The 25,901-nt window shown below is 41.8% G+C and overlaps 1 protein-coding gene across 2 annotated transcripts in view; it reads left to right on the top strand.

The window, feature by feature from the left end:
* Positions 1-15,631, top strand: part of Lca5 (lebercilin LCA5) — a 34,663-nt gene extending 19,032 nt beyond the window's left edge. The window contains exons 3-7 of one of the 2 annotated variants that reach the window (XM_032909983.1): positions 5,730-5,867; positions 6,739-6,832; positions 7,660-7,802; positions 8,730-8,859; positions 15,132-15,631. In XM_032909983.1, coding sequence (XP_032765874.1) covers positions 5,730-5,867; positions 6,739-6,832; positions 7,660-7,802; positions 8,730-8,859; positions 15,132-15,160 — 534 coding nt within the window. In that variant the 3' untranslated portion in view covers positions 15,161-15,631. Of the gene's footprint in view, positions 1-5,729; positions 5,868-6,738; positions 6,833-7,659; positions 7,803-8,729; positions 8,860-10,880; positions 12,968-15,131 lie in introns of those variants that run through there. The other variant, XM_032909982.1, reaches the window with a different exon arrangement.
* Positions 15,632-25,901: the final 10,270 nt, after the last annotated feature.

Genomic DNA, 25,901 nt, shown 5'->3' with positions numbered 1-25,901 from the left:
TTCTCAGTTAAATAATACTCTATGGTACATGGGTATGTATGTAAATGGTATGTGTATGCATGTATATGGTATGAATATATATGTGGCATGCATGTATGTATCTATATGGTATGTGTATATATGCATATGGCACATGTGTATGTATATATGCTATGTGTATATGTGTATATAAGATACATGTGTACATGTATATGTGATATGTGTATGTGCATAATGGTATATTTATATGTGTATATATGTGTATGTATATATGTGATACATGTATGTGTATAGTGGTATATGTATATGTATATATGACATGTATGAATGTGTTTATGTGATATATGTAAGCATGTAATGGTATAGGTATTTATGTATGTGTGTATATGGTATGTATGTGTATATATGATGTGTGTATGTGTATATATGGTATATATGGTATATATATGATGTATATGTGTATATACATTACATGTATTACATTATTTCATTTATATTTTTATCTCTTTACAAGCACTTAGTCAGAGTCTTACCGTTAGGAATAGTGCAGTAGTACACACGGGCAGCCGGCGTCTCTTGTAAGTTAAACTCTCCCTTTGTTAAATTGTCAGGTGTATTGTCACAGGAAAGTCACTAGGGTTTAGCAGTGACTCCATCAATACTGGCTTCTGTTTATGGGAGCTACTTCATTGCTGCTTCAATCTTGCTGCTCATTCTAGATCCATTCAGTTGTGTATGTCATCTTCATTCAACTCCAGCAGACCGTATGAGTCTAGGCATGGAACTGCTCCTTCTAGCTTCCAGTTTACTAGAAGTGTCCCAAATATCAAGTAAAATCCTTTGGATTTCATTGGTATCTGTTGCCACATCCTCTTTTCATGTCTAATTTTATTAATTTGGGTTATTATATTTTCTCTCTCTTCTTTCCCTCCTGCACCCCTTTCTTCTCCCCTCCCCCATTCCTATGCACTTTGGCTAAGAGTTTTTTCATATTGCGGATCATGTATCTTTTCAGATAGCTAACTTTGTCTCACTAGTTTCTTTAGTGTTGTTTGTTCCGTTCCCTCCCTCCCTCCCTCCATCCCTCTCCCTCCTTCCTCCCTTCCTCCCTTCCTTCCTTCCTGTTTTGGTTTCCTTGTTTAACTCTGGCTGCCCTGGAACTCACTCTGTAGACTGTGTTGGCCCTCAACTCAGAAATTCACCTGCCTCTGCCTCCCAGGTGCTTGGAGTAAAGGTGTACAACATGACTACCCGGCTAGTGTTGTTCCTTTAGTATTTGTTTTGTTAATTTTTCCCTCTGATCTTCATTATTTCCTCCCATCTCCTAATTTGGGGGTTGGGCTGCTCTTGTTTTGATATACCTTGATGTATATCAGTGGATTATTTATTTGAGACCTCTCTGGTTCTTTCAATGTAGGTCAGTACTGCGGTAACATCCCCTAGAACTCCCTGGTAAGTTGCGCTTTTACTGTCATTTGATTCGAGCATCCCCGTGATTTCCACAGTGACTGAGGGACATTGAGCAGTGTATCACTTTCAATCTCTGTGTGTGCATGCTTTCTCAGGTGTGTTTTAGAATTATCCTTTGATATTTGCATGCATGTGTACCTCCTCCCTCCGATCCTTTCAGCTTATCTTCCACATTTTCTTTGCTTGTTTCTGTGGTTTTTCTATTGCCTTCTAATTTTATAAGAAATTATTTCAGTTTTTATATATTTGGTATAATTTATTTTATGGCTTAAAATTGATCTGTTTTGGAGACTGTTCCATGACCTCTTGAAAAGAAAGTCTGTTCATGGCTGTCGTGCGTGTTCCACAGATGTCTGTTAAGTCTGCTCCCCATGGCCCGTCTTAACTCGGAAGGTTTTCTGTGTGGTTATGATAGCATGCTTACTGGCAGAGTTGGTGTGATGAGATCAGCATTGTTTTATCTGGACCTGTAGTATTTGTTTATGGAACTGAGTGTAACGATGTGTGGTACATGTATGTGTACAACAATTGTATCCTCTTGATGGGTGTTTCCTTTTGCTAAGGATACGCTGCTCTTCATGGCCTCCAATTCTGGCTTGACGTCTGTTTTATTGCAATCACTCCACCTCCCCCTGCTTGCTTACAATTTCTGTGTGCTGCACAAATCCCCTTCCAGCCTTTGCGTGTCTTGGCCAATGAAGTTATATTTGTTTGTCACCTTGTGGATTAGACCGAAGGTTTTAATCGGAGAGCTAACGATCACTTAGGTTCAGTGTTGACACTGAGAGTCATTTGCTACTCCTGTAACTTTGTTGGATTTTCTTCCCATTGGCTTCTTTGTTTACTTTTCATTCTTTTCTTTCTTCTTTATTTATTTATTATAGAAATTCATCAAAGCTGAGTTAAATAGGCTTGATTCCTTCCTTATTCTCATTTTTAAAATCAATTTCTCTTGTAAAATATTTTCTATAATGCTAGTTTAGTAGTTATGAATTGCTTTATTTTTTTATTGTGCTTATTTTGGAAAACACTTTCTTTACATTAAAGGACACCTTTGCTCTGTATGGTGTCTTATAAGCAGTTGTTTACTCTCGGGTTTCAGATACAACGGTACATGTTTCGGTGGAATTTGGGCTTTCTGCAGAGAGACTTTGTTTCATTTTATCTATAATGTGCCTTGAAGACATTCTTTTCTGGTCATATCTAATTGGAATTCTAAATGTCTCTTATACTTAGATGTCTATTATTCAGCCTTGATGTAGAGAACAGTTTTAGGCTGTAATTTCACTGACTATGTTGTCTCTGCCTGTAGTTTGTACTATGGGCCCTTCTAGACATAGATTCTCAGGGTTGGTTTCTTGATCACGTCCTGCAGTTTATGAGAATTGTGGTCAATGGAGTTTATGTCCTGATCAACAGACAAGAAAGTCTTGAGCACTGGGCAAGGGCCATGGGCACTGGGTGAACCTCTGAGCCCTGGCCCTGCAGTTGTCTCACTGGAAGCCCCTGCTCGTCTTGAGCACAGCTGGGATCTCTGTTTGCCCCACAGTGCTGGCTGTGGCTTTCCTAATGCATTCCCCTCGCCTTTCCTCTTTGCTCTGGCCTGTACTTTGCACCTGTGCTTGTGTGAGGTGAGGTTACGCCAGTTCCTCAGGACCTTTGTGAGGCAAAATTCAAAAGTGTTTGGTTTGGTTTGGTTTGGTTTGATTTGGTTTGGTTTGGTTTGATACAGTTCCTTCTGCTGTACTTGGCCAAAAGGTTCCTTGACCCCAAGCAAGGAAATGTCTGTACAGTCACAGAAATCGAGGTATACAAAGGTTCCAAGCTCCTACGTGTACAACTTCAAACAGCAGGTCTCATGTTGAGGTGCCTCCTGGCATTTCTCAGGTTTGCCATTGCTCGGAGCTGGTCGTGGCCGCTCAGTGTTCATTCTTTCCTTCGGGGTTCATGTTCTTTCCTACTGAAATAGACTTGCTTTCAGTGAGGACCAAGTTGTAAACTTTGTCGTCATTTTCGAGAATGTCTTGTCTCTACTCTGGAATGTAGGTTTCCCTGGGTCTCACTTGGGTTCCAGCTGGACAGAGTGGCCGTTTGGAACTTGAGCATGTTTTATTCCATTTTACCTGTGCTGTGTTTCCTCTCTGCAGTTTGACTTCCTAATTTGCCTCAAAGCATCCAGGGTACAGTTTTCGTGCTACCTGCTTTGTAGAAATATTTCCAGCTTAAGTAGAGTGGCAAACCTCAAATGCTACGATGCAGGCTAAATGGTTGACCAGCTCATCTGTTGTAAACATTGAAAATGTTTGCTTTGTCGCAGGCAGCCACAGGATCCCATGTTCTTTTTGTGTCACATGTGGAGACACAGATTGGCTTTCTGAGGGCAAGTTACATATATCATACCCCTTGGCCCTAAATACACCAGTTTTGTGATTTACATGTGTACAGCAATTTCTTTATTCCACTGTCCCCAGTGCCGTTTTGTTTGTTTTTCTGTTGACTTAATTTCCTTTATACTCCTCCTCCTGTTTACAAGATCCAGCCTGCTATGAATATAGTACCGACCTCTGCAGGTCTTTTATATAGAACATTAACTTAGTGCTCTGTCCTTGCTGCTATACTTTGGATTTTTTGAGAGAGAATCTTACCATGGAAGCCAGTCTGGCTTTGCATTCATTGTCCCACAGCTGAGATTACGGTTGTACACCACCAGACTCAGGTTAGAACATCCGTAACTTTGCATTCCTCTGATGCGTCAGTGTTACTAACCCAAGTTTGTCCGTTGGAATAGAGGCAGTATCGTTTCCTTAAGATCGCTCTGAGGTCCTTGGTGTCTACCCGGGCTGTTCTTTCTTTGCTTTTCACCATCAATGTCTTAATTGGCATTGAGGAAGTTGCTGAGCAAGGCAACTGGCTGGGGCCACCAGAGCCCTCACTTCTGCCCTGAAACCCCCATCCTGCATTCCCATTCACAGTGACAGATACTGGTAGCTGTTGATCCCTGTGAACCACGGTCGCTTAGGCTTCCGAGTTTCAGACCTTGTAACTGACAGGTAATATTCCTTCATTGTGCCTTGACTTTGCATTTTCTTCATAATGATGCTGGGCCTCCTGTTTGGTGTCCATGTGTCTCTGTCTTCTTTGATAAATTACCTGCTCAGATATTTCTTCTACTATTTTTTTAACTAAGCTGTTTGGTTTCTTATTACTGAATTTTGTGAATATATATATATATGTATACGTATATGAAACGTATATGTTTCTGTATTGATATAAGACAGATAAGTTGTTTCTCCCAATATAGCTTTTTATTCACCTTTTTCTGTCAAAGACAGGAGTGTTCTTACTTTCAGTGAGAACCTAGAAACTTCATTTCTTAACATTGCCCTGGAGAAATTATAAATTTATGTTTTAAGTTACTTATTCTAGGATATTCACTATGGGAAAAACCGGAAGCACAGAAAAACTGGGACAGCAGAATCTGGTTAAATAAATTGACTGATTTATTTAATTTAATAATTTATTTAATAATTTGGTTACAAAATGGAATGTGATTTTTAAAGGACCTTGGCACTAAAATCTGTGGCTTTGGTTTTTTGGGTTTTTGTTTTGTTTTGGTTTGGTTTTTTTTTGTTTTGTTTTTTTTGTTTTTTGTTTTTGGATAGTGAGGAAAAAGCATATAGAGATCTCAGGCTGGACCTCTGAGATCTCAGGCTGGACCTCTGAGATGCTGGCAATGATGATTGCACAGTAGTAAGAGTATAACTGCCTTTTACTTCCCTTTTTTGTGTTTTGTTTAAAAGACTTTTTCTTTTCATCTAGAAGGTAGGCAAACAACGACTTATTTGAAAATTAAATATTTTAATCTGAATTCTGCATAACCTCGACGAGGCGTGTTCAGAGACCAAGGGAAGGAGCACAAGTTTCCCAAGAGGGCAGGGCGGTCCAGTGCAGCTCTGCACCTGTGTTTGCTGTTGTCCACCTTGGTATTCACTGCCGAGCAGTTTATTCTGGAAGCTCCTGTTCCATCCGTTCTGTCTTGTGCTCCCTCATGCATGTGCTGCAGGCAGGTGTGTAAGGAGTGATTACCTCATCAGGAAAGACAAGGGAGGATCACCAATCTAGGCCACTTACTAGGTGTTAGTGAGCCCGTTTCCTGGTTTGCGTTAGGCTCCTGAACACTGAACTTAGCCTGTTTTTAAGTCAAATCAGCGCTACCAAGATGTCCTGTGACACTTAGCAGTCCCATGTTTCACTCTTGGTTTTGTTGTTGTTTCCCAAAGGAACTATCGAAGAACCTGGAGCTAAGCACCAACAGCTTCCAGCGGCAGCTGCTTGCTGAAAGGAAAAGAGCGTTTGAGGCTCACGATGAAAATAAAATTCTCCAAAAGGAGCTGCAGCGGCTCCACCACAAGCTGAAGGTGAGCACGCTCTGCTAGGCTGCACGATTTCCCAGGCCATGTGAAATCACATGAAAACCTAGTACTTAACATAGTGGCCACCCTTCATATTCGCTGCTATATAAGCTACCAATTCTAATATGTGTCACTTAGAAACAAAGCATGGCTAATGTCATTGCTGTAACAAAGTAAATACTGTATATGCCAATAGGAACAATGTAAACGAAATTAATAACAGAGTTCTAGAAGAGGATCATGGGAAGGAGCACCTGCACCTCACTCTTGAATGATCTAGAATTCTTCACATGGCTGCTTTTAAAGTTCCTTCTGTTTAGAGGCAACACAATTCATATTAATTAATTGTGTTAATGACGCTTGCATTTGACAGAGGTCTGATGGGCTGAAATTTTGCTCAGAATTCTGTATGTATTATCTTATATAGTTTTCTCTTGGATCACCAAGTTCTCAGAAAAAGGCATCACTCCCGAATTGTGAAGAGCTCTTAGGCTGAAAAGTGTGGTCCACCCTTTCAGTCATTAGTAACTCAAAATCCATCCGTAAGAGAGGCTCTGCCTCTGCCTCTGTGGCTAAGCCTGGATAGCTAGGCATTCTGGGGGAGGAGGTAGAGCTTGCTGTATTTGCATCCCCTACCTTCCCTCTTCCCCCTTCCCTCCTGCCTCCTCTTCTTTATCTCCTTACCGCTTTCCTCTCCCCCACCCCTGCCTTCCTTCCTCCTCCTTGGAGGTAATTCTTTTTCCAGTTGGACAGTTACAGTTGGGAGCTGGCCTGAAGAAATTTATGTCAGTTTGATAAAGAAGATATTTGTCAACACAACAAGGATGTTTAATTTCAAACTGCTTACCTTCCTTCCCTATACTGGGTTTGTTTTCAGGAGAAGGAGAAAGAATTGGATATTAAAAACATCTACGCTAATCGCCTGCCCAAGTCCTCTCCAAAGAAAGAGAAAGAAATTACAAGAAAGCATGGTATGGTAGGATTATTGCTGAAACTGGAGCTGTTAGCACGAATGGGTTCTAAAGTGAAGGGGAAGGGAGGAGCATCCTTGGGATGTATTTGATCTTTCATTATGAATCAGATTTACTCGGAATCACATTGCTTTCAACTTTGACCACTCATGTTTAGGGGGACAGGGAGCGGGCTTGGGGGTTTAAAAGTTCTTGCCGCTCTTCCAGAGCACTCTTAAGGTGCTGCACAGTGACTTGAAACTCCAGCTCCAGGTGACCTGATACCCTCTTCTGGGCTCTTTGAGCACCCAGACATATTTGGCGAACAGACTCACAGGCAACCTATATACAGTAATTAAAAAAAATAGAACTTGTAAAATTAAAAAGATGCAGTTTACGCAGCCTTTGAAAAACTTCAGTGTTTCTGTGCTAAACACACAGTGGGCAGCTTTGATGTCATCATTAAATAAACTTAGCTTTAATAAAGGTTAAAAACCTTCCTACTGGAATTTTGATAACATAAAATTATGTAATTATTGCCAAGTATTAAAGCATCTACCTCACACAATTGTACTCTTCACTGCGGCCATTTCACTTGCTCCTTCTCCTTCTAGTAGAAGCAAATCATTTCACTCCATTGTTTGTATTATGTGCAGTTTTCCTTTTTTAAAACAAAAGTATAATTTCCTGTGAATTACAGAAATGTTAAAGTACTGACTTTGCAAAAGTTCATTAGCGTCTGTAGTACAGTTGCCCTCAAATCACATAATTGGTAGTTAATCCGTCATCAACGAAGTGTGCTTTCAGTGGGATGAATGTTGCCGATTGAATATATATCCCCATTGTAGCATCCTGCCAGAGCGACTTTACGGACCTGTGTACAAAAGCAGTACAGACCGCCGAAGACTTTGAGCCGGAAGAGTTTCCTTTCACAGCACAGACAGTCCTTTGTTATGAAAACAGATGGGACGGGTCAGATTATCTTCCTTCGGTGAGTTTAGCACAGTGACTGCAGTCAAACTCCAGAAAAGCTATTTGCACAAATGTGGTCAGAAGTTCTGCACACGCGCCCCACCTCTGGCTGCTTCTGTGTCCTCCGAGGAGGTGTGCTAGTCACCTTCTTGTTCCTGTGACCACATCTCATGAGATGCAGCCCAAGAGGGAGGAGGTTCACTCTGGCTCTTGACTTGAGGGAATGTCCTCCATCATGGTGCGGGATGTGAGCTGTGTAGTCCAGAAGCAGAGAGGAAGGCAGGCCCTCGCTCAGCCCTCTTCTTTTTCCCTTTCGTCCCCAGACATTAGGGTAGGTCCCCCGCACATTCAGCATGGGTCTTCCTCCTCAGTTCAGGTCCTCTGGGATACACTCACATGTGCATCTCCTAGACAAGGACTGGTCATCAAGGGGGCTAGTGAGTAAGTTTATAACACTATTTGAGTTAAATACTACCTAATTAATTATTGAGAGATTTTAGACAAAATGTAGATTTAAAAGATTCAGTGTGGCCGCCAGTGCCTGTGTTCTGCAATTCACTATCAGTCATCCTAGTTGGCTAGCATAGCAGGGTAATAGCCATTTCTAGGTAGCTGAATTAATTAGATTTTGTTGTAAAAATAGACAAACCCAAGCTACCTTTGCAGCTTACCTCTTCACAGTTATACATAGATTTTTGGTTTTCTTTTTATTATATTGATTGGTTCTAATATATCTTGTTTTCTCTTTAAAATTTTAGCTAAATTAAAAGATAACCTTTCCCTTTTTAAGCATCTTTCTACACGTGGTAACTTGTGATTTGTTAATGTATTAAATGAAGATTTGGTTTAATTTGTAACTTGGTCACCATGCTTGATGAATGACCCACTGAGTTTAAAGTCTGTTTCTCCCTTTTCCATACGCATTTGCATTTTGGATACGTAACAGTACCTGGAATACCAGGAGCGAAATGAGCATGGGTCAGAGAGTCTGAGCTCAACTTTAGAACAAGAAGGAAAGTACAGCGACGACCAGGGTTCATCTACTGCAAAGCAGGAGACCGGGAAGTCTGAGAGTGGTAAGAGTTTGTGGACGCAGTGGGTGGGCTCTCAGGTGACTGCAGGAAACAGGGAGAGACCCAGGCAGCAGTGGAGGGTAGAAAACGGCCAGTCAGAACACCTGAATAGAGTTAGGAAAGGAAGGAAAGGAAGACTCCAAGTTGTTACTGAGGCTTGGGAATTATGAATAAATTAACTCTAGCGAGTTTAGATGAAACAACTTTTAATCAACGAGGAAAAATTTTCCCGAGTGATGGCTAAGACTTGAGAAAGAACCGAGAGCGCCCTATCGTGCACTGGCCTTGAAACTGAGTCAGGAGCTAATGAAGACACAGAAGTCAGCGCTCTGCAAGGCTCTGAGTGTTCTTGTCATTTTGGTTTGCTTTAGTGTGCAAATCTTTACTGGCATTGCTTATAAGTTTGGAGAGGCAGTTCCCACAGCTTAGATCAAGGATGCTCGAGGTGTGGGCACCAGGCGTCCCAGACTAACTTCCCTATCTCAGTTAGTTCTGTGGTAGTTGCATATGGAGAAATCTTCTGAATTTGTTTGTTTTGAGCTGAAATGCATGGAGCAGAAATTTGTGATCCAGTTGTTGCTTGAAGTTGTTAATATGCATATTGGATGGGAAATGCTATCAATGTTGGCCAGAGGCCGAGCAAAATGCTTTTATGGGTTAAGCCACAGAATGGAAAATTGTTATAGGCAGTTCATTTAGGGAACAACAACGATGACAAAAAGGAATAAAATGACCAAAGACTGTGGCCTGGTCCCTTAGGCTCTCCCCTACCCTCTCTTCTATACAGGGTGGTCTGATATCAGAATGATATCAGAATGTATGCTGTGTACTAAAATTTGATATTTGAATTCATTCTCTAGAAAATGACTTCAAAATTATGGAAAAATGCCAAGAATGGCCATAAACAATGACAACAAAACAACAAACAAAACAAAGCCCCCTTTGAACCTTTACAAATGAATTCTGCGCCTCACAGCCGTTCCCTTGAGCACGTGGCATGTGCTTCTCCCAAGCACAGACATTCTCTTATAGTCTCCGTCACAGTTCCCACATCCAGGAGCTCTCTGACACAGAATGTGATCTTGTTGGTAAACATGAGAGTGTTCCTGGAAGCATTTTCTCCCCCCCAGAAATTGATTATAAATTGTGTTTAATTCTCTAGGGTTTTTTACTCGAGTACTTTTTGCTTATGTTTTTCAGTCTGTGAAATATACATGTGTGCATGTGTACACACACACACACACACACACACCACATACACAACACACCACATACACAACACACCACATACAGACAGATACACACAAACACACACACACCCCCACACACACACACACACACACCACACACACACCATACACACACACACACACACACACACCACACACACACACACACACACACACACACACGCATTTGTTGGTGCTGGTGGTGGTTTTTCAGGATAGGGTTTCTCTGTGTAGCCTGGAACTTACTCTGTAGACCAGGCTGGCCTCTAACTCACAGAGATCCTCCTGCCTCTGCTTCCTGAGTGCTGGGATTAAAGGCATTTCCCCACCACCTCTTGGATTGAAATGAATATTTTTGATGAGTAAAAAAAAAAATAAATGTTCTTCATTTGAGATTTAACTGAGATTTTTGTCTTGATTTGAGTCGATGCACTTACTATACGAGCTGTGTGTAAGGGTTGCTTTCTCAGGACAGCCAAGAATTTATGTGTAAACTCACTGTTCGGTGTGTCTCCTCGCACATCATGAATTGGACAGTACTCCATAGAGAACCTTCCTACTGCTATACTGAAGACCAAAGTGTGCCATGGGACCCTTAAGTGCAATTTGTATTAATTATTTTCCAATCCAGATTGTCAAGCATAGAAACAAAATATCACAATGTCCCTTACACCTTTCTTAGAATGTCAAATGTAGATTAAAAGACATTTTTCAGAAGATGGTAGCTGAATTTTCCTATTTAAAAATACTTATTGCTTTAAAAATTCCTTTTTTTTAAACTTTCATTTTATGCAGAATGGGAAAGAGAAGAGATTGATAAGGTGAAAGGCAAGTCATCTTTGCTAGGGAGAACAGAGAAGCTGGTGTCAGAAGCTGGAAGTGTCCAAACGGAAAGTTATCAAGCTCAAACGATTGATAAATTCCAAGACGAGGCGGAAAGACTAAAGACAGAAATGCTTCTTGCCAAACTGAACGAAATCAACAAAGAACTCCAAGATCCCCAGAGCCTCAGCCGACCCCTTTTGCCGTTGCTACCCAACTTCGAATCCAAGCTGTACTCTCCAGACAGAAGCCTCAGACCTTACACGTTCTCGGAGTCCTTAGACAGATCATTTAATGGACAACATTTGTCAGACATGAGTTTTTTAACTCCCAGGGACGAAGGCCAGAGTTCAGGACTGATCAGAAGTCCAGCTCCTTCAGATGAGTTCTCATTCGGTAGCTACGTGCCTTCGTTTGGAAAAACATCAGGAAAGTCAAATCCACCTAGCCAAAAAAATAGCCTTTTAGATTTCCAAAGCAACACGTCTGAGGGCCTGAGTAAAGACAGTCTAGATTTCATTTCAAGGAAAGAGAAAAAGGCGACCCTGATGGAGCAGCTGTTTGGCACCAGCACCAGCGCCAGCAACACCAACACCACCACCAACACCACCACCACCACCATCACCAACACCAACACCAACACCATCACCAACACCAACACCAACACCAACAGCAATGTCCCCTCCAAGAGCATTGACTCACATTTCCCTGCTGCCAGCAGAGGTGACTTGGACCCTCTTCATTTCCTCTCCGGGGACAGAAGCAGCAGAGTCCGGGAGCCTGATGGTGAAGATGAAGACCTTTTCCTCAGCGAAGGAAGAAGTTTTAATCCAAATAGACACCGGTTGAAGCACACGAGCACTAAGCCAACAGTCACAGCCGTTGACTCTATTGACGAGGACATTGAAGAGGTTACGCTCAGATGACTGACTGGAGCACACAGAGTATATATATTTTTTCAATTGTAAATATTAAAGTATTTTAATACAGTATTTATTATAAACATTTAAACTTTCAATGGTAAAGTAGACTTAGTAGGGAGTAACTTTTAGTGGCTAACGATGGCATAATCAAACAGGTAGTGCTGTTCCTCAAAGCCGCATTGTAAGAATGCTTTTTTGTTTCGAAATGAACCCTAAGGAGAGTTGTTGCTGACTGTTCCTCTGTTGTTACGGCTAGGTCTCACTGAGTTAGCACTGTGGGAAGTTTTACTTCAGTAAATCTCATTTCTTTTCCCTCTCATTTTGATCCAACCTCAGTGAGCCCAAGCACTGTTTTTCCCACTGATGGCTAAGTGGAAATGGAGGGTCTCCGGTAGGATTAAAGACCTCAGTGGCAGACAGCAGTGGGATGTAGGAGCTGTGCCCTTGTCTGAGGTGACAGAGCCAAGCCACTCTTGAGTGGTGGTGACAGTAATGTTGGGACTTCATTTTCTTGGAAAACTATCCCTGGGGACTTGAGGGTGTTTAGTGGAGTGTGCACTGGGCGGTGACTCCTGAGGAGTAATTGATACTCCTCAGTTGCAGGCCCGGAGTCACTCAGTGCTGCCTTGCTGGCCGCGTGCGTGGATACGGTAGAGCACAGGAGACATGGCTGCCTTAATGGCCTTCCTTTCTGTGGCTGCAGGAGGCTTGGGCACAAGCTCAAGGCTGTCCCTCCCCTCCTCTTCTGTACACTCTAAATTCTGGTGACAGGTGAAAGATTCCCTACCAAATACGGGCAGTAGAAGAAATGCCAGCCCAACACAATGATTTTCAACTCAATTATGTTTCCAGAGTGTTATGTTTGGAAATTTTCATACATATTTTTAATATTTGAACTTGTGCTCAAACTCAGGAGACAGCGGTGCGATACTCGTGAGTTTGTGATGTTGACACAACTTCACAAAGAAGTTTTTAGACGTGGGGCTCCTGTCTTTCTGAGTAGATGCGACAGCTTTCTGTTGAAAGGCAAGGTCCTTCCACTCAGTCCAGGATAGCTGAGGGGCATTTGCTGACTTGGTCTGGCCTGTTGGAGCAGTAATATATCAGCCAAGGAGAAACATTGCGTGGAACGTGGGTGACCTGAGCAGTGTGTCCATTTGTTCACAGTGCACGTCTCATGCAAGGCTTAGGGAAGGCGTTCCCATGTTGTCTGGGTTCTTCTGCTGTTACTTGGTAAGACCTTCCCTGGTCAGTCCTAATTCACGGCTGTACTGCTGTCTTCCCCCTGGATTGGGTTCTTGTCATTTTGGGGGAACAAACTCTCCTTAAAGTGCTAAATAATATTTAAAATTTTTCTCAGGAGAGGACTTTATGAATAAGCATTTACTATATTGCAAATCATTGTAATATATGTAAGCATGTTATTTGTGACACAGTTCTTGATAAAGCATTATGTAATGTTAATTTTGTTCATGGATATGGTTTTTTTTTTACAATAGTATTCTAATTTTAAGGGTTTTTAAAATGTTTTTGTCCAGAAAAATTTTTATTCACTACTTTCATTATATTTATGCCTTTTCTACTTGAAAGTCTATTTAACCCAGTGAAACAAAGAATTATTAAAATTAAATTAAGTTAAAAGCTTAAAGGCATTATGATGTTTAGTATTAAAATTTGATATTAAAATGTACAGAACTTAGAGAGCAAATCAGTTTTTTCTAAATGTCAAGTTAAATTATTTGTACTCAGAACTCTTACTAATAAAAAGTTAAAACACACCATGATTCTTTATTTGAATGACACTTTATATTTGGGAGACAGACCATGGAAGCAGGATCTGCAAGGTTGCTCCTTCATTTGTCGCCTTATTTTGTTCAGGACTTTGACTTGAAGCACATGAATTTGTACCAACTAGACAGCGTGGCTGTCTTCTCACAGGATTATAGTCCTAATCAATCTCTCCGACCTTACTAGCTCCAGCAATGATGCACGATCCACGTGGTAATAAAGAGAGATGCAGACGGGGAGGAAGAAGCTGGAGGGGACGCAGGCCTGTTTCCTGGCGGACCCTGGGTTTCCTCCTCCTCATCCTCCTCCACACTCCAAGCTGCAGTCCCTGGCTCCTCAGGACACCAGAAGGGAAACATGCACTAAAGCAGCAGTGTGACAGCTTTAGACGGATAGAAATCACCCTAACTCGGCCACAGAAAATACCCATAAAGCCTTTTTCTCGGCTTCACAATACGTACCCCCTACGTTAAAGTGTGTTTTTTAAAAAGTCAGTTGAAAGTGCTTCCCTCTTGTTGGGGTGAGTAGAGAGGGTGGAGACTTACCCTGCAGGCACTGCCCTCCTAGGTCAGCTTGTACCTGTGGACTGTGGCTTCCTCAGTTCCTAACGGTCTTCCGTGGGCCGTATGGTGGTTAGAAGTAAGGGGAACACAGAGGTTAATGCTCTGCCAAGTGCCAGCATGCTATACGCACTTGATAAACAGCTGCTGTTGTCATAGCTGATGATGATAATTAAAATAAGTAATTGAAAAAGTGGAGCAGACACAGACACGCACACACACACATACACACACACCCCAAAACTGGGCACACAACACATAAGCCCCCAACCATTAGGCATCCACAGTAAAGACACCCTGTCTTGGGTCTGTGCTTACTGGTCCTTTATTTGTCACTATGAGCTCTTCTACAGAACAGTAGAAAAAGAACTTTAGAGTTTCCCAAGACAGGTTTGGTGGCATGAGGCAAAGGGAGAGCCTCGCAGCGGTTAAATGTCTGGACAATGCTGGGCCTTGGGTTGCATGAGTTAATCATTCACACCCCACTTCTCCACAGCGGATGTGTCTGGCTAAGCTTGGGAGCCTCTGCCTCTCCTTTTTCTCTCTGCAGAGCGCTGCTGTTAAGACAGTCTGTTTTGTGGGGCTTGCCTACATACGTTCAGTCAGTTGATAGACCCAAGACCATGCCCAGAGCCACAGCTACCCAAATGTTAGCCGTGTTGTTGTTGTTATGGAAAAGAAATTAAGAAAAGGGGAGAGCATAGTTTTTAAAGGGCCTTTTCCTGAGTAGCTGGTACTGTGTTAATCATTGCTCTCTTTAGAATTGAGGCAAACATGGCACCCGTGTTACAGAGTATACCCAGACTTCATAGGTGGAATACTGCACTCAATTCTCACGACATAAGAAATAAAACCAAGCAAGCAAGCAAACAAAAAAAAAAAAAACACTGCATCAGTACTCTATAAAAACAGCTTCTACAAAATCGATTACTTTTGCTTTGTCTTGTTTTCAGGTAATCTCTTGGTAAGAATAAATTGGTAGCTTCAAACCTACGTGGTCCCTTCAGCTGGCACTGTTTCCCCAAAGTGTCTACAAACTGGCAGAAGAGACATTGCCGTGGTATGCAGTGACATGCCCACTCTCTGTGCTGGTTGCCTTAATCAGGGAAGGATGGACTCTGCTCTTACCCTGCTCAGGACAAGGTTAGGAATGGGGAAGGCGCGGTTCCGCTGACGAGGCACTTTGGACAGTTGGTGGCTGCTGGGGAGAGTCAGTTTTCTTCAAGAGTGCAGCCCCCTCTCCCCCCAGTAGGCTGACTCAAATCCAGTGGTTGGCCCAACCCAATATCCATGAGTACATGGGTGACACAAACTGGAGTTGATTTTTCTTAAAAGATGTAAAGTTGGGAGGGGGTGGATCCGAGGGGAGTTGTGTATGGGTGAAAGGGTGAATGTCATAATATTGTATGTGTGTATTAAATTCTCAAGGAATAAACACTTATTTAAAAATTAATTCTTTCTAGCATATGTCTCTACATTTGGGAATATATTCAGTCTGTCCATAACACAAAATAAAGATTAGAAGTGAGTCAAAACAGGGTAGAAACACATTTGTCTTTGAGGTAAGGAAATAGGTTAGCCTTGACTGCTTACACATTACACTTTTCTTCAAATAAATTGTCTTCAAGTTCTATGTATGTGAAATGGGACTGATCATATCTTTACATGCTTATGAGAATCCATTGAAGTGGTATATTTTGGGGAGAAGAAAACAGTAGAATGAAGTGTGCCATAAGAAGGATAGTATTGTCGGTTCTGTACTTAAGAGAGACACACGGGCTGGAGAGATGACTATATGGATAAAACAAAGTGATTGTCTGCCTCTGCCTCCCGTGCTCAGGAGATGGGGAGAGGGGCCCCTGGGGCAAGCAAGCTAGCTAGACTAACCGAATCAAATGGATGGGCTCAGGCTTGGCAAAAGACGGAATGATCAAGGAAGATACCTTATGTCAACATCTGGCTTACACACACACACACACACACACACACACACACACACACACACGCATGCATGTGGGCATACAGTAAACACACATGTACTCACTACATTCATACACAAAGCATTCATTGCCGTCCAAAATATCTTTTTTTTTTTTTTTTTGGTTCTTTTTTTTTTTTTTTTAGGAGCTGGGGACCGAACCCAGGCCTTGTTTTCCTAGGCAAGCGCTCTCCGCTGAGCTAAATCCCCAACCCCCCAAAATATCTTTTAATTAGCCGAGGCTGGTGATATGAACATTTGAAAAGGTAGGCATGTTCTTAGACATCTTCAAGTGAGATGGCTCTCACCTTTCTCGACTGGTGCAGAGGCTGCAGCCCTCCAGAGAAGGCATCTGGCTTTTCTGTGAAGGAACAGCCTGTGGCTGCAGGAGAAGCGAGTTTGCACAGATTTTTGCTCCTCTGCCAAACTCATGGAAGAATCAGAAGCCAAGGGATTACCTGCCTGCCTCCCTTGATGCACTCTCCAGCAGAGTACAGTGATCCCTTCAGCTGGTACTGTCTCCCTAAAATGTCTACAAACTGGCAGACGGGCCATTGCCCTTGGTATTTATATGTTCACTCTCTGTGCTGGACTCTGCCCGAGAATGCCACCCAGGCAGCAGTGTGGAGATCCCCTGAATACCAGGGCTAAAGAGAGCTAGCCGCCTGCCTCCATTAACTGATCTGATTAAAATCTACGTCCTGTGCAGTAGGAATTGATTCTGTCTAGGTACATTTTTTCATACAATCTATATAACAGGGCATTGCTATATCTGATTTTTACCTGATACAGGAAGTCAAGAGTTTATATCCAGTGAGTGTTGGATGCCTGAAACTATGTGCTTCTTATGGGTAATATTTGGGGCAGGGGGAACCCTTCAGATAATGACTACAAACCCGCATGCCACTTAATTTCCAAAAGGATGTAAAATCAATAGACCCCAAAAGCACTGACCAGGGAAATGGTGTGTTGTGACCAGGGCAGTTGTATAGAACAGTAAGGTCCATGAGCCTCAGGCCTAGTTTTTTTGTAGATATCTAAGCATACCTCATCCTAGGCAGGGCATAGGTTCTCTGGACAGGAGACTGGTTTTCTCTTGAACAAACTGAGCAACATTTTAATAGATCTGCTTTATGCTCCAGGCAGTAATTGTCAAGTCTGTGTCCCCAGAACTGCTGCAGCATGGGGAAACCAGGCAGAGATGCCTGCTGACAGCTACGTTATAAACGTCCTGTGTCGAGACAGCATCAGAAAGCATCTGTGTTTGAATGAGCCCTCGAGGCCATCCTGATAGATACAGCTGGAGTCTGAGAACCACTTTTATAGGGAAAGCAAAGGGAAAGGAGGTGTTCTTTTATGTACAGGGATGGCTGCAGTGTCTTGCAAACTCAAATCTGGTGCTTGGAGCTTGTAATGCCAGGGTACAGATGAGATACAAGGACTCTGCACCTTACACTGCATGGTTCCTAGAAAGAAACTATCTCAAAAGCGTGCATGTGTGCATGCGTGAGAGAGAGGAGGAGAGAGAGAGAGAGGGGAGAGGAGAGAGAGGAGAGAGAGAGAGAGAGAGAGAGAGAGAGAGAGAGAGAGAGAGAGAGAGAGAGAGAGAGAGATGTTCATGGGTGGAGATAAGGTTACACGAATGATTATAGCCTTAGGGTGATGGTCCTGGCTTTTCTACTTTGAGAGGTAGTTTCTTTGCTGAGTTTAGCTGGTGGCCTGGTCTCTTCTGGAGTCTTCTCTCTCTGTTACCTGGCTTCCTGTGTTGTCCCGAGATTACAGACACTTACTTTACCGAATTCAGCTTTTATGTGGGTTCTGGAGATCCAAACTCGGATCAGTATGTTTTTACCTGCTGAGCCATCTCCCCAGCCCAGAAATTATTATATTTTAATGGCTATAACTAGTTGTGGTCTGTTACTGTCAGTTTTCTGACTAGTATGTCAGAACACTTGAAAGAGAGAGAGAGAGAGAGAGACAGACAGACAGACAGACAGACAGACGGAGAGAGACAGAGACAGAGAGGGGGAGGGGGGACGACAACCAATATCAGAACAATTGGGCAATTCATACAGCATTCCTCTGTTACATTCTGTGATCCTCAGATTTCCAGAAGAAAAGGGGGTGGGGCTTGAAAATGCATAGTATTCCCTCTAGAAGGACTTTCAGTGGCTTAAGTTGATATTCTGTATGAACATACAATTATTTAAACTAATAGGTCTCTTAAAAATTTAGGTTTCTGAACGTTTAGAAAATGGTGTGTATGCTTGCACATACACATCTGTGCTTATGCACGCGTGTGTTCTTAGTGAGCCAACCACAAACTTGTGCATACAGCTTGAGGAACACTAACAATTTTTAAAAGGATTAGTCTGCATGCATGAGATAGTTTTACGTAAAACTAAAATAGAACTAACTACTTGAACTCTTGTGTATTCTTGAGCACTGGGGAAGATGCTCTCCCATTTATGGTTGTGGTTTGAAAGACAATGGCCCTTATAGGCCCATAGGGAGGAGGTGTGGCCTTGTTGGAGGAAGCAGTCACTGGGGACAGACTTTGAGGTCTCAGATGCTCGAGCCATGCCCAGTGTGCCTCACTTCCATGCTGCCTGTGGATCCAGATGTAGATTTGTCCAGCAACAAGTCTGCCTGCACACTGTCATGGTTCCCACCATGATGATAATGGATTAAAGGACTAAACTGTAAGTCCTCCCCGGTTAAAATGTTTTAGTTTATGAGTTGCTCTGGTCACGGTGTCTCTGCACAGCTAACTAATAAAACGGTCAATTTCCATTGGGTTTCTATGAAGTAGGATTTTGTTTGCAATGCAAATCTCCACATGTCGTTCATTGACTTCCTGGCTTTCTACAAGTCAAACAAACCGGTTCCTCTTGAACAGACCTGTCTTTTGTAAAACTTGTTTATGTAGAATTTGTTATTGTGCCAAATATGCAGCCATGTTAAAAAAAATACAGTGGAGATGAGGTTGTAGTTATGATGGTGGGAATAACTCCTGGTGATTCCTGATGTGTGCCAAGCATTTTCTTCAAGGCACAGGCTCCAGAAAATGTACATTGGGTAGGCCAGTGACTTTGTTACACTGTTACAAGTTTTGAACATATTTCTAAGACTGTGATTACCCCAGTACAACTTCTGCCCGGGGACTAGCAGTCTCCTAAGTCATTAATGCACTGGTTCTGGTCCCTCCACTGACTTGGAACTTTGTTCATTTTCTCTCACTATTCTGCCTGCTCAGAAGCTCCAGTGGCCTTGTCCACCTAGGTAGTTCTCCTCTTTCTCCCCCTCCCCAGCCATTTCAGCTGTAGCTTAATTCTGTTTCTGCTTTTAAGTATCCTTTTGATGAACCAGAAAGTTTGACGGAGTCCAGCGGCATAATTAAATCCACGGGCAGTGTCAGTTGGGTGTTCCTTAGCTGCAGACATGTTGCTAGGATACTCTTAAAGACACAATTCTCTTGATTAACTGCACGAGCTAGATTGCCCAAGTAGCATTTTTATCGTTCATAGAAATACAGGTCAGGTTGCATTTAAATTTATAGCAAGATGAGTGCTATCTAACTCCGAATGCTTTTAGCATCATAGAAATGTATTTAGGTATGCGCAGGAAGAATGTGCGTGGAATAATAACTTAGTGGCCTAGAATTACTCATCTATTTTAGGGAGAGCTCAGTGTCCACGGATTTGAAGCTGAAAGAATTCTGAATTTAAATCACCGCCGGGAGACTCTCCATTGTTTGTGTGCTCTGCAGAAATCCCACTGTGGTTATTATGATTGTTATTATTTACTGGGGTATTTGATTCCAAAATTTCATACAAATTGCAATCATGGTCCCTGGCTGATTTAGTAAAATGAAATCAAGAAGCTTACAAAGAGAAATAGAAATCCATCCACAGTAATTGACTCCATATGGACAGTTGGTTTTGAGGTTAAGGACTGGCAAACAGCTGTATTTGGGTGGTGTCCTAGCAATTATTTTATGGCTGATAAATATGAAGCTGTCAGTAACCGTGTCTGTTCCCTGTCTATGATGCACTTGTTAATTTGGCTTTTTCTTTTTTCATTTGGTAAGTGCTTCCGGGGCTTCTATTGTATATAACACAAGTGCTAGTAACCATAAGAAGAATTTTAAATGTCGCTGTCACATCGATTTTCATTTTGCAACCATCAGTTCCATACTAATGCAGAAGATGGATTGCACAACGCAGGAGTCACAGATAAGGTGTAATGAAAGAGTCGGTGGGGATCCAGAACATAAATGAATAGCAGAGTTATTTATGAGACAGCATTGACAGCTCTCGGTAATCAATTGGATGAGGGGGAGGAAGAGAGAAGAGGCTTTCAGTAACAGTGGCAGGAGCAGCCATAAGGACTGTTAGAGGGGCAGATTTGAGAGGAAGTGACAAGTAGTTTCATTTTAATTCACCTTTTTTGTCCATTTTGTTATGTTTAAATCAAGATCTTTTCTGTGGCTGAAGCAGGCCTTGGGCTCTTGACCCTCCTCCCCTGACGCTCTATGTGCTCATGATAGGCATGTCCTGTTGCGTGTGTCCCACTACACGTGACTTATAGCTTTTTCTTAAATGCACTGAGTTGTTGAACACGCATACAGGCATGTGCAAGCAGAAAACAGAAGGCAAATATACAGCAGAGATGTTGATTTAGGGCTTTATTACATACATTTGGTATCTATTGTTAGGAATCTGGACAAGGTTATTTAGAATGCAAAACATATGAGTTGGAACAGGATTATAATAACACTGAAATGATCGTGTCCATTAGCTTGAACCTTTAAAATGGTTTCCTTAAAACTAATTCCTCACGAGAGCAGGAGAGCTGGCCTTACCCCTCATGGTATTGCATGGATACAAACATACGGGAGCCGACTGCCAATCTGCTCTCAATGGGCTTTTGTGTGCTGCTATTATGGGCGCTCCAGCACTTGGGTATGTACTTCGTGGGTCAGACTCCCAGCAGTGGGGCATCGCTGGTTAGCAGTTAATATGATTGCCCTCCAGGATGGTGTTGTTCGCACAGCCACTCTGACCATCTTATAGACATTTCAGTACTGTTGAGGAAGCCTGTGTTTACCTGACTCCAAGGGAGATGATGTTAGACACCACTTATTTTACAACTGCCTGTTTAAGTCCTTTCTGTTATCGGGTTATTGTTCTCTCTTTTCAGATGTGTTACATCACCTCTTTAGGATATGACTTAGGGGACTCCCACCCCCACCCAATTTGAGGCTGGAGCTGCACTGCGCTCAGAGAGAACCAGCACCCACATTGGAGGGCGTACAACCAGCTGTGACTTCAGTTCCACGGCATCCAGCTCCCTCTTCTGGTCTCTGCAGGCACTGCAGCCAAGGGATGCCCGGATGTACGGGGAAACATGCACAGACATAAAAAACAAACCCCCAAACACAAACAAACAAAACACCAAAACGTAGCATATAAATAAATGTAAATAAAAATTAAATCTCTATATTTATTCTCATCTTTTGATTTTCCTTTTACTCCATCATATTTACTTTTAAATGTTTTATCTGTAATTTATTCTTTATCACTCTAGACTCAAAAAATTCTATTTCACTTTCTACAGAAGTAACTAATTTTTTTTCTAAATGGATATCAAACTATCCTGAGACCATTTCTTTCCTTTTCTTTTTCTCTTTCTTTCTTTTTCTCTTTCTTTCCTTTGGTTTTTCAAGACAGGGTTTCTCTATGTAGCCTTGGGTACTCTGGAACTCACTCTGTAGATCAGGCTGTCCTTGGACTCAGAGACCCAACTGCCTCTGCCTCCTAAGTGCTGGGATTAAAGCCTCTGCCACCACCACTGGGTTCTGACACTGTTTCTTAAAAATCCACTTGAGGGTTTGGCCTGCTCTGGGGTCTAGGTTTAACCCCTAGCTTAACAAACAAACAAAACAAAATAGTCAAATTTTGAGTTGGATTTGAAATTCCAATTTTCGAAATATAAAATGTATTTGTTACTTGAGAATTTGATACAGTACATTTTGAAATTCCGTCTTTATAATGTATAAACTTATGATACACAATAGAAACTATTTCAGATTGCAATTCTGTTTTATTTGTTTCATGCCTATCTATGTGCCAATTGTTACCTCGACTTTGCAAGAAACAATTCATCTTAATGAGTCTTGGCGCTAGGCTCTAATTTCATCATGCACCTAAAGTTTTTCAGTGTTCACACACACACACACACACACACACACATACACACACACATACACACACATACACACATACACATACACACATATACACATACACACACATATACACATACATACATATACACACTGCACATATACACACACATATACACACATACACATACACACATAAGATACACACACACTCACACACATACACATACACACACTCACACACATACACATACACACACATATACACATGCACATACACACACACATACACACATACATACACATACAAACATACACACACACACATTTTTATGCTTTAAAGACGTTAGAAAAAAGAAAAAAAAAAGAAGACGTTAGATGTTTTGTTTGTTCTTGTTTTCAAGTTTCTTTATGGAGCTCAGACTGCTCCACACCTTGTAATCCTAATGCCTCCACCTGCCAAGTGCTGGTTTTACAGGCTTGCACTCCCATACTTGGCAAACATTTTGCCTCCTCAGTGCCGGGGATCAAACCTAGGCCCTTGTGCATGCTAAGCAGACACTTAAACTATGTTACATTCCAGACTTAGTTAAAAAATGTTTACCTTAAAAATAAACCTTTGGGGATATTAAATATTTATTCATTTATTCATCTACCTATCTATAACCTATCTGTCTGTCTATCTATATCTGTCTGTCTAGTATGTGCATGGGTGTTTTGTTTGTATATTATGTCTGTGCACCACAGATGAGCATCGCCTGGGACTGGAGTCACGGTTGGTTTTGAGCTACCATGTGGATGCTTCCAGTGAAACCCAGATCATCTGGAAGAGCAGCCAATGGTCTTACCTTCTCAGTCATCTTTCTATCCCCTGGGGTATTTTTTATTAAATCAATATTGACCCATCGGTAACGTTGCCTCACGTTTCTGATGATATGGCCTGTTAAGTTCTTCTATAAACTTCACTAACATTGTCAGGGATTGTTGGATTGTTTTTACATAGCATTTACATATTTCTCCGTACATTTATTCTCAGGCATCTTTTGGTTTTTGTGTTGCCGAGGATGGATCCCAGGGCCTTTTGAATACTGAGTTCCCTACCACTGAGCTATATCCCCAGGCCCATTTTTATTTTTCATTGCTACTAAATACACCATTTTCTTTCACAGTATCTTTGCTACGACTACTGCTTATATATATGAAAATTAATTTTCGAGGTCTTGGGCTGTATAAACATCTTGATAATGATAACTTTAAATCCTTATTCCCATAGAACATCACTTGTACCTCTCTTGCTCGTTGCAATTGGCTCCTTGCTCCAGGACTTTGAAACAGTGCTGAAGTTGTCCATTCCTGTGTGGTGCATAGATTTAATAGGGACGCTTTAATGTTTTTCCTTTAAATGTGACTCTGACTTTGGGGCTGAGATAGATTTAGTTCTCCTCATGTTAAACAAATACATATATTTTCTCATTTTATTTAAGAACTTTAATCAAGAGCAGTCTTCTGGTTGTTTTTCAAGGTTTTTTCTTTTTAGGCTAGCAATATAGTTATGGACTTGCTCATTCAGGCCTAATGGGGTGAATTGTATAATAAGAGATGTTTCTGCTTCTATTGTAGCTGCTGTAGCTTTTTTTTTCCACTTCATACAATATGCTGAAGTGGTATTCGATGCATAAGAGATTTATAATTACGTCCTCGCTGCGAATTGGGCCATTAGCTTTAGGAACGTCTTTATTTTTGTGGATCATTTGTGCTTCGAGGGTTGAATTTCACCTTTCCTATTAAGATCTCGGTCCTGTTTTTACTGTGAAGTATATTTGAGTCCCGTTTATTTTTAGCTGTGTTTTGTGATCCAGCCTGAAAAGCGCTTTCAATGTGTAAATTAAGTTACTTGACATTTATTGCTATTCAGATAAGTTTGATTTTTGTTCCACGCTGTTACTTTATGCACTCTTGTGTCAGCAGTTTCTTTTTTAAATCTTTCCACTATGTGGATTTTTCTCTGCCTATATCTGTGCAGTTTGATATTAGGAAAGGTTGGTGCTTTTCCCAGCGTCTAACACCCTTTCCCTCTACTCCGTTGGCTAGGGTCTACAATAGTCCCCTAACCAGGATGTCAACAGCTAGCATGCTTCTTTTCCCTACGCTCTGTCACCCACACAAGATTTCCTTGGCATCATCTTTCTCATTCTTTGTATCATTGAACACTGCCGTGCTTCTGCTATTTGGTTCATCAACTTCAAATGATGTCTTTCACTTTCAACTATTATAGGTGAGGCTGAGAATTTCTTTCCTTCCCAACTTTATTCATGTAATACTGAGGACATAGCATTTGCATTCGCTTCGATTCTGACCTGTTCTTTACTGGCACTGGGCATCTGCTAAATACGTGCACCACTCAGAGACAATCCTTGTGGAGAAACGTGGGCAGCCCCCTTTCATTTACCAGAGGAGGTTCATCTCCGTGCACTAGGATCCCCGTTGCTATTTGAATCCTGAGTTAGGTTCTAGAATGCAGAAAGTCAGCTTTCTTGAACAGTATTGACTTTATATATGGTTCCTGGAAATAGAAAAAGTGACCTCAATGTGAGACCTTGTGGACAAGCAGATAGTTACTTGGGAAGGGCTTCCAGAAAGCAGAGAGAAGAGGTCATGGAGACTGAAATGGGGAAAGACAGTTCCAATACACATGTGCATTAGTGGATCGAGATTCATTGGAGTAAAATGGTTCTTGCTGTCTCAGGGATGTTGTAAAGACTATTAAATGTTTCATGGAAATGATAAAGGGATCATCATCCTAACTGGGCGAAGCCCTCTCGCTCTTACAAGCTGAGGATGTGAGCCTCGCCTTTAACCACTGAGCCATCTCTTCAGCCCACAGGAATGTGTGAGCACGGAATGATCACCGCCCAGGTGAGCTGCTACCCACATAAACACACTGTAGCCTACAAGGAAGGACATGCCACAGAGAGGTGGCTGGACTCAGGCAAGAGGAAGAAACTGTGAGATGGCAAGCAGGAGGCCTCAGACACAGGATAACCCCTGAAACTCTGCTTTAAACTTTGCCTTCGACCAGAGGGTTAGGGCTATCTGATCTTTCTGATTAATTTTAACTTGTAGCTTACTGCTGTTGGAGACTGTGCATTTTCCATTTATTTTTATTTACAGAATGGTCACTTTGAGGAGTTTATAGAGATTCTATTTTAGGGTTTAATATATCGTCTAAGTTTGTAGGTTTTCTTTGTCTTTCTGAGTTAGGGAACAATAGTGTCCCATAGGGTCTTACTATGTAGCTCTGGCTTGTACTCACTACATAAATCATGCTGGCCTCAAATTCATAGAGGTCCAGCTGCCTCTGCCACGATCAAAGGCAAACACCAATCCTCTTTTATAGTGTGGTTTTGTCTATATCTTCTTATTTATTGCTATTATATATTTTCAGTAAGCTTAGGACCTCTGTCTTAGTCAGGATTTCTATTCCTGCACAAACATCATGAGCAAGAAGCAGGTTGGGGAGAAAAGGGTTTATTCAGCTTACTTCCATGTTGCTATTCA

The sequence above is a fragment of the Rattus rattus genome, chromosome 8, assembly GCF_011064425.1.
Source record: "Rattus rattus isolate New Zealand chromosome 8, Rrattus_CSIRO_v1, whole genome shotgun sequence".
NCBI lineage: Eukaryota > Metazoa > Chordata > Mammalia > Rodentia > Muridae > Rattus > Rattus rattus.
Note: the sequence above shows the minus strand (reverse complement) of the source record. Positions and strands in the feature narration are given on the sequence as shown.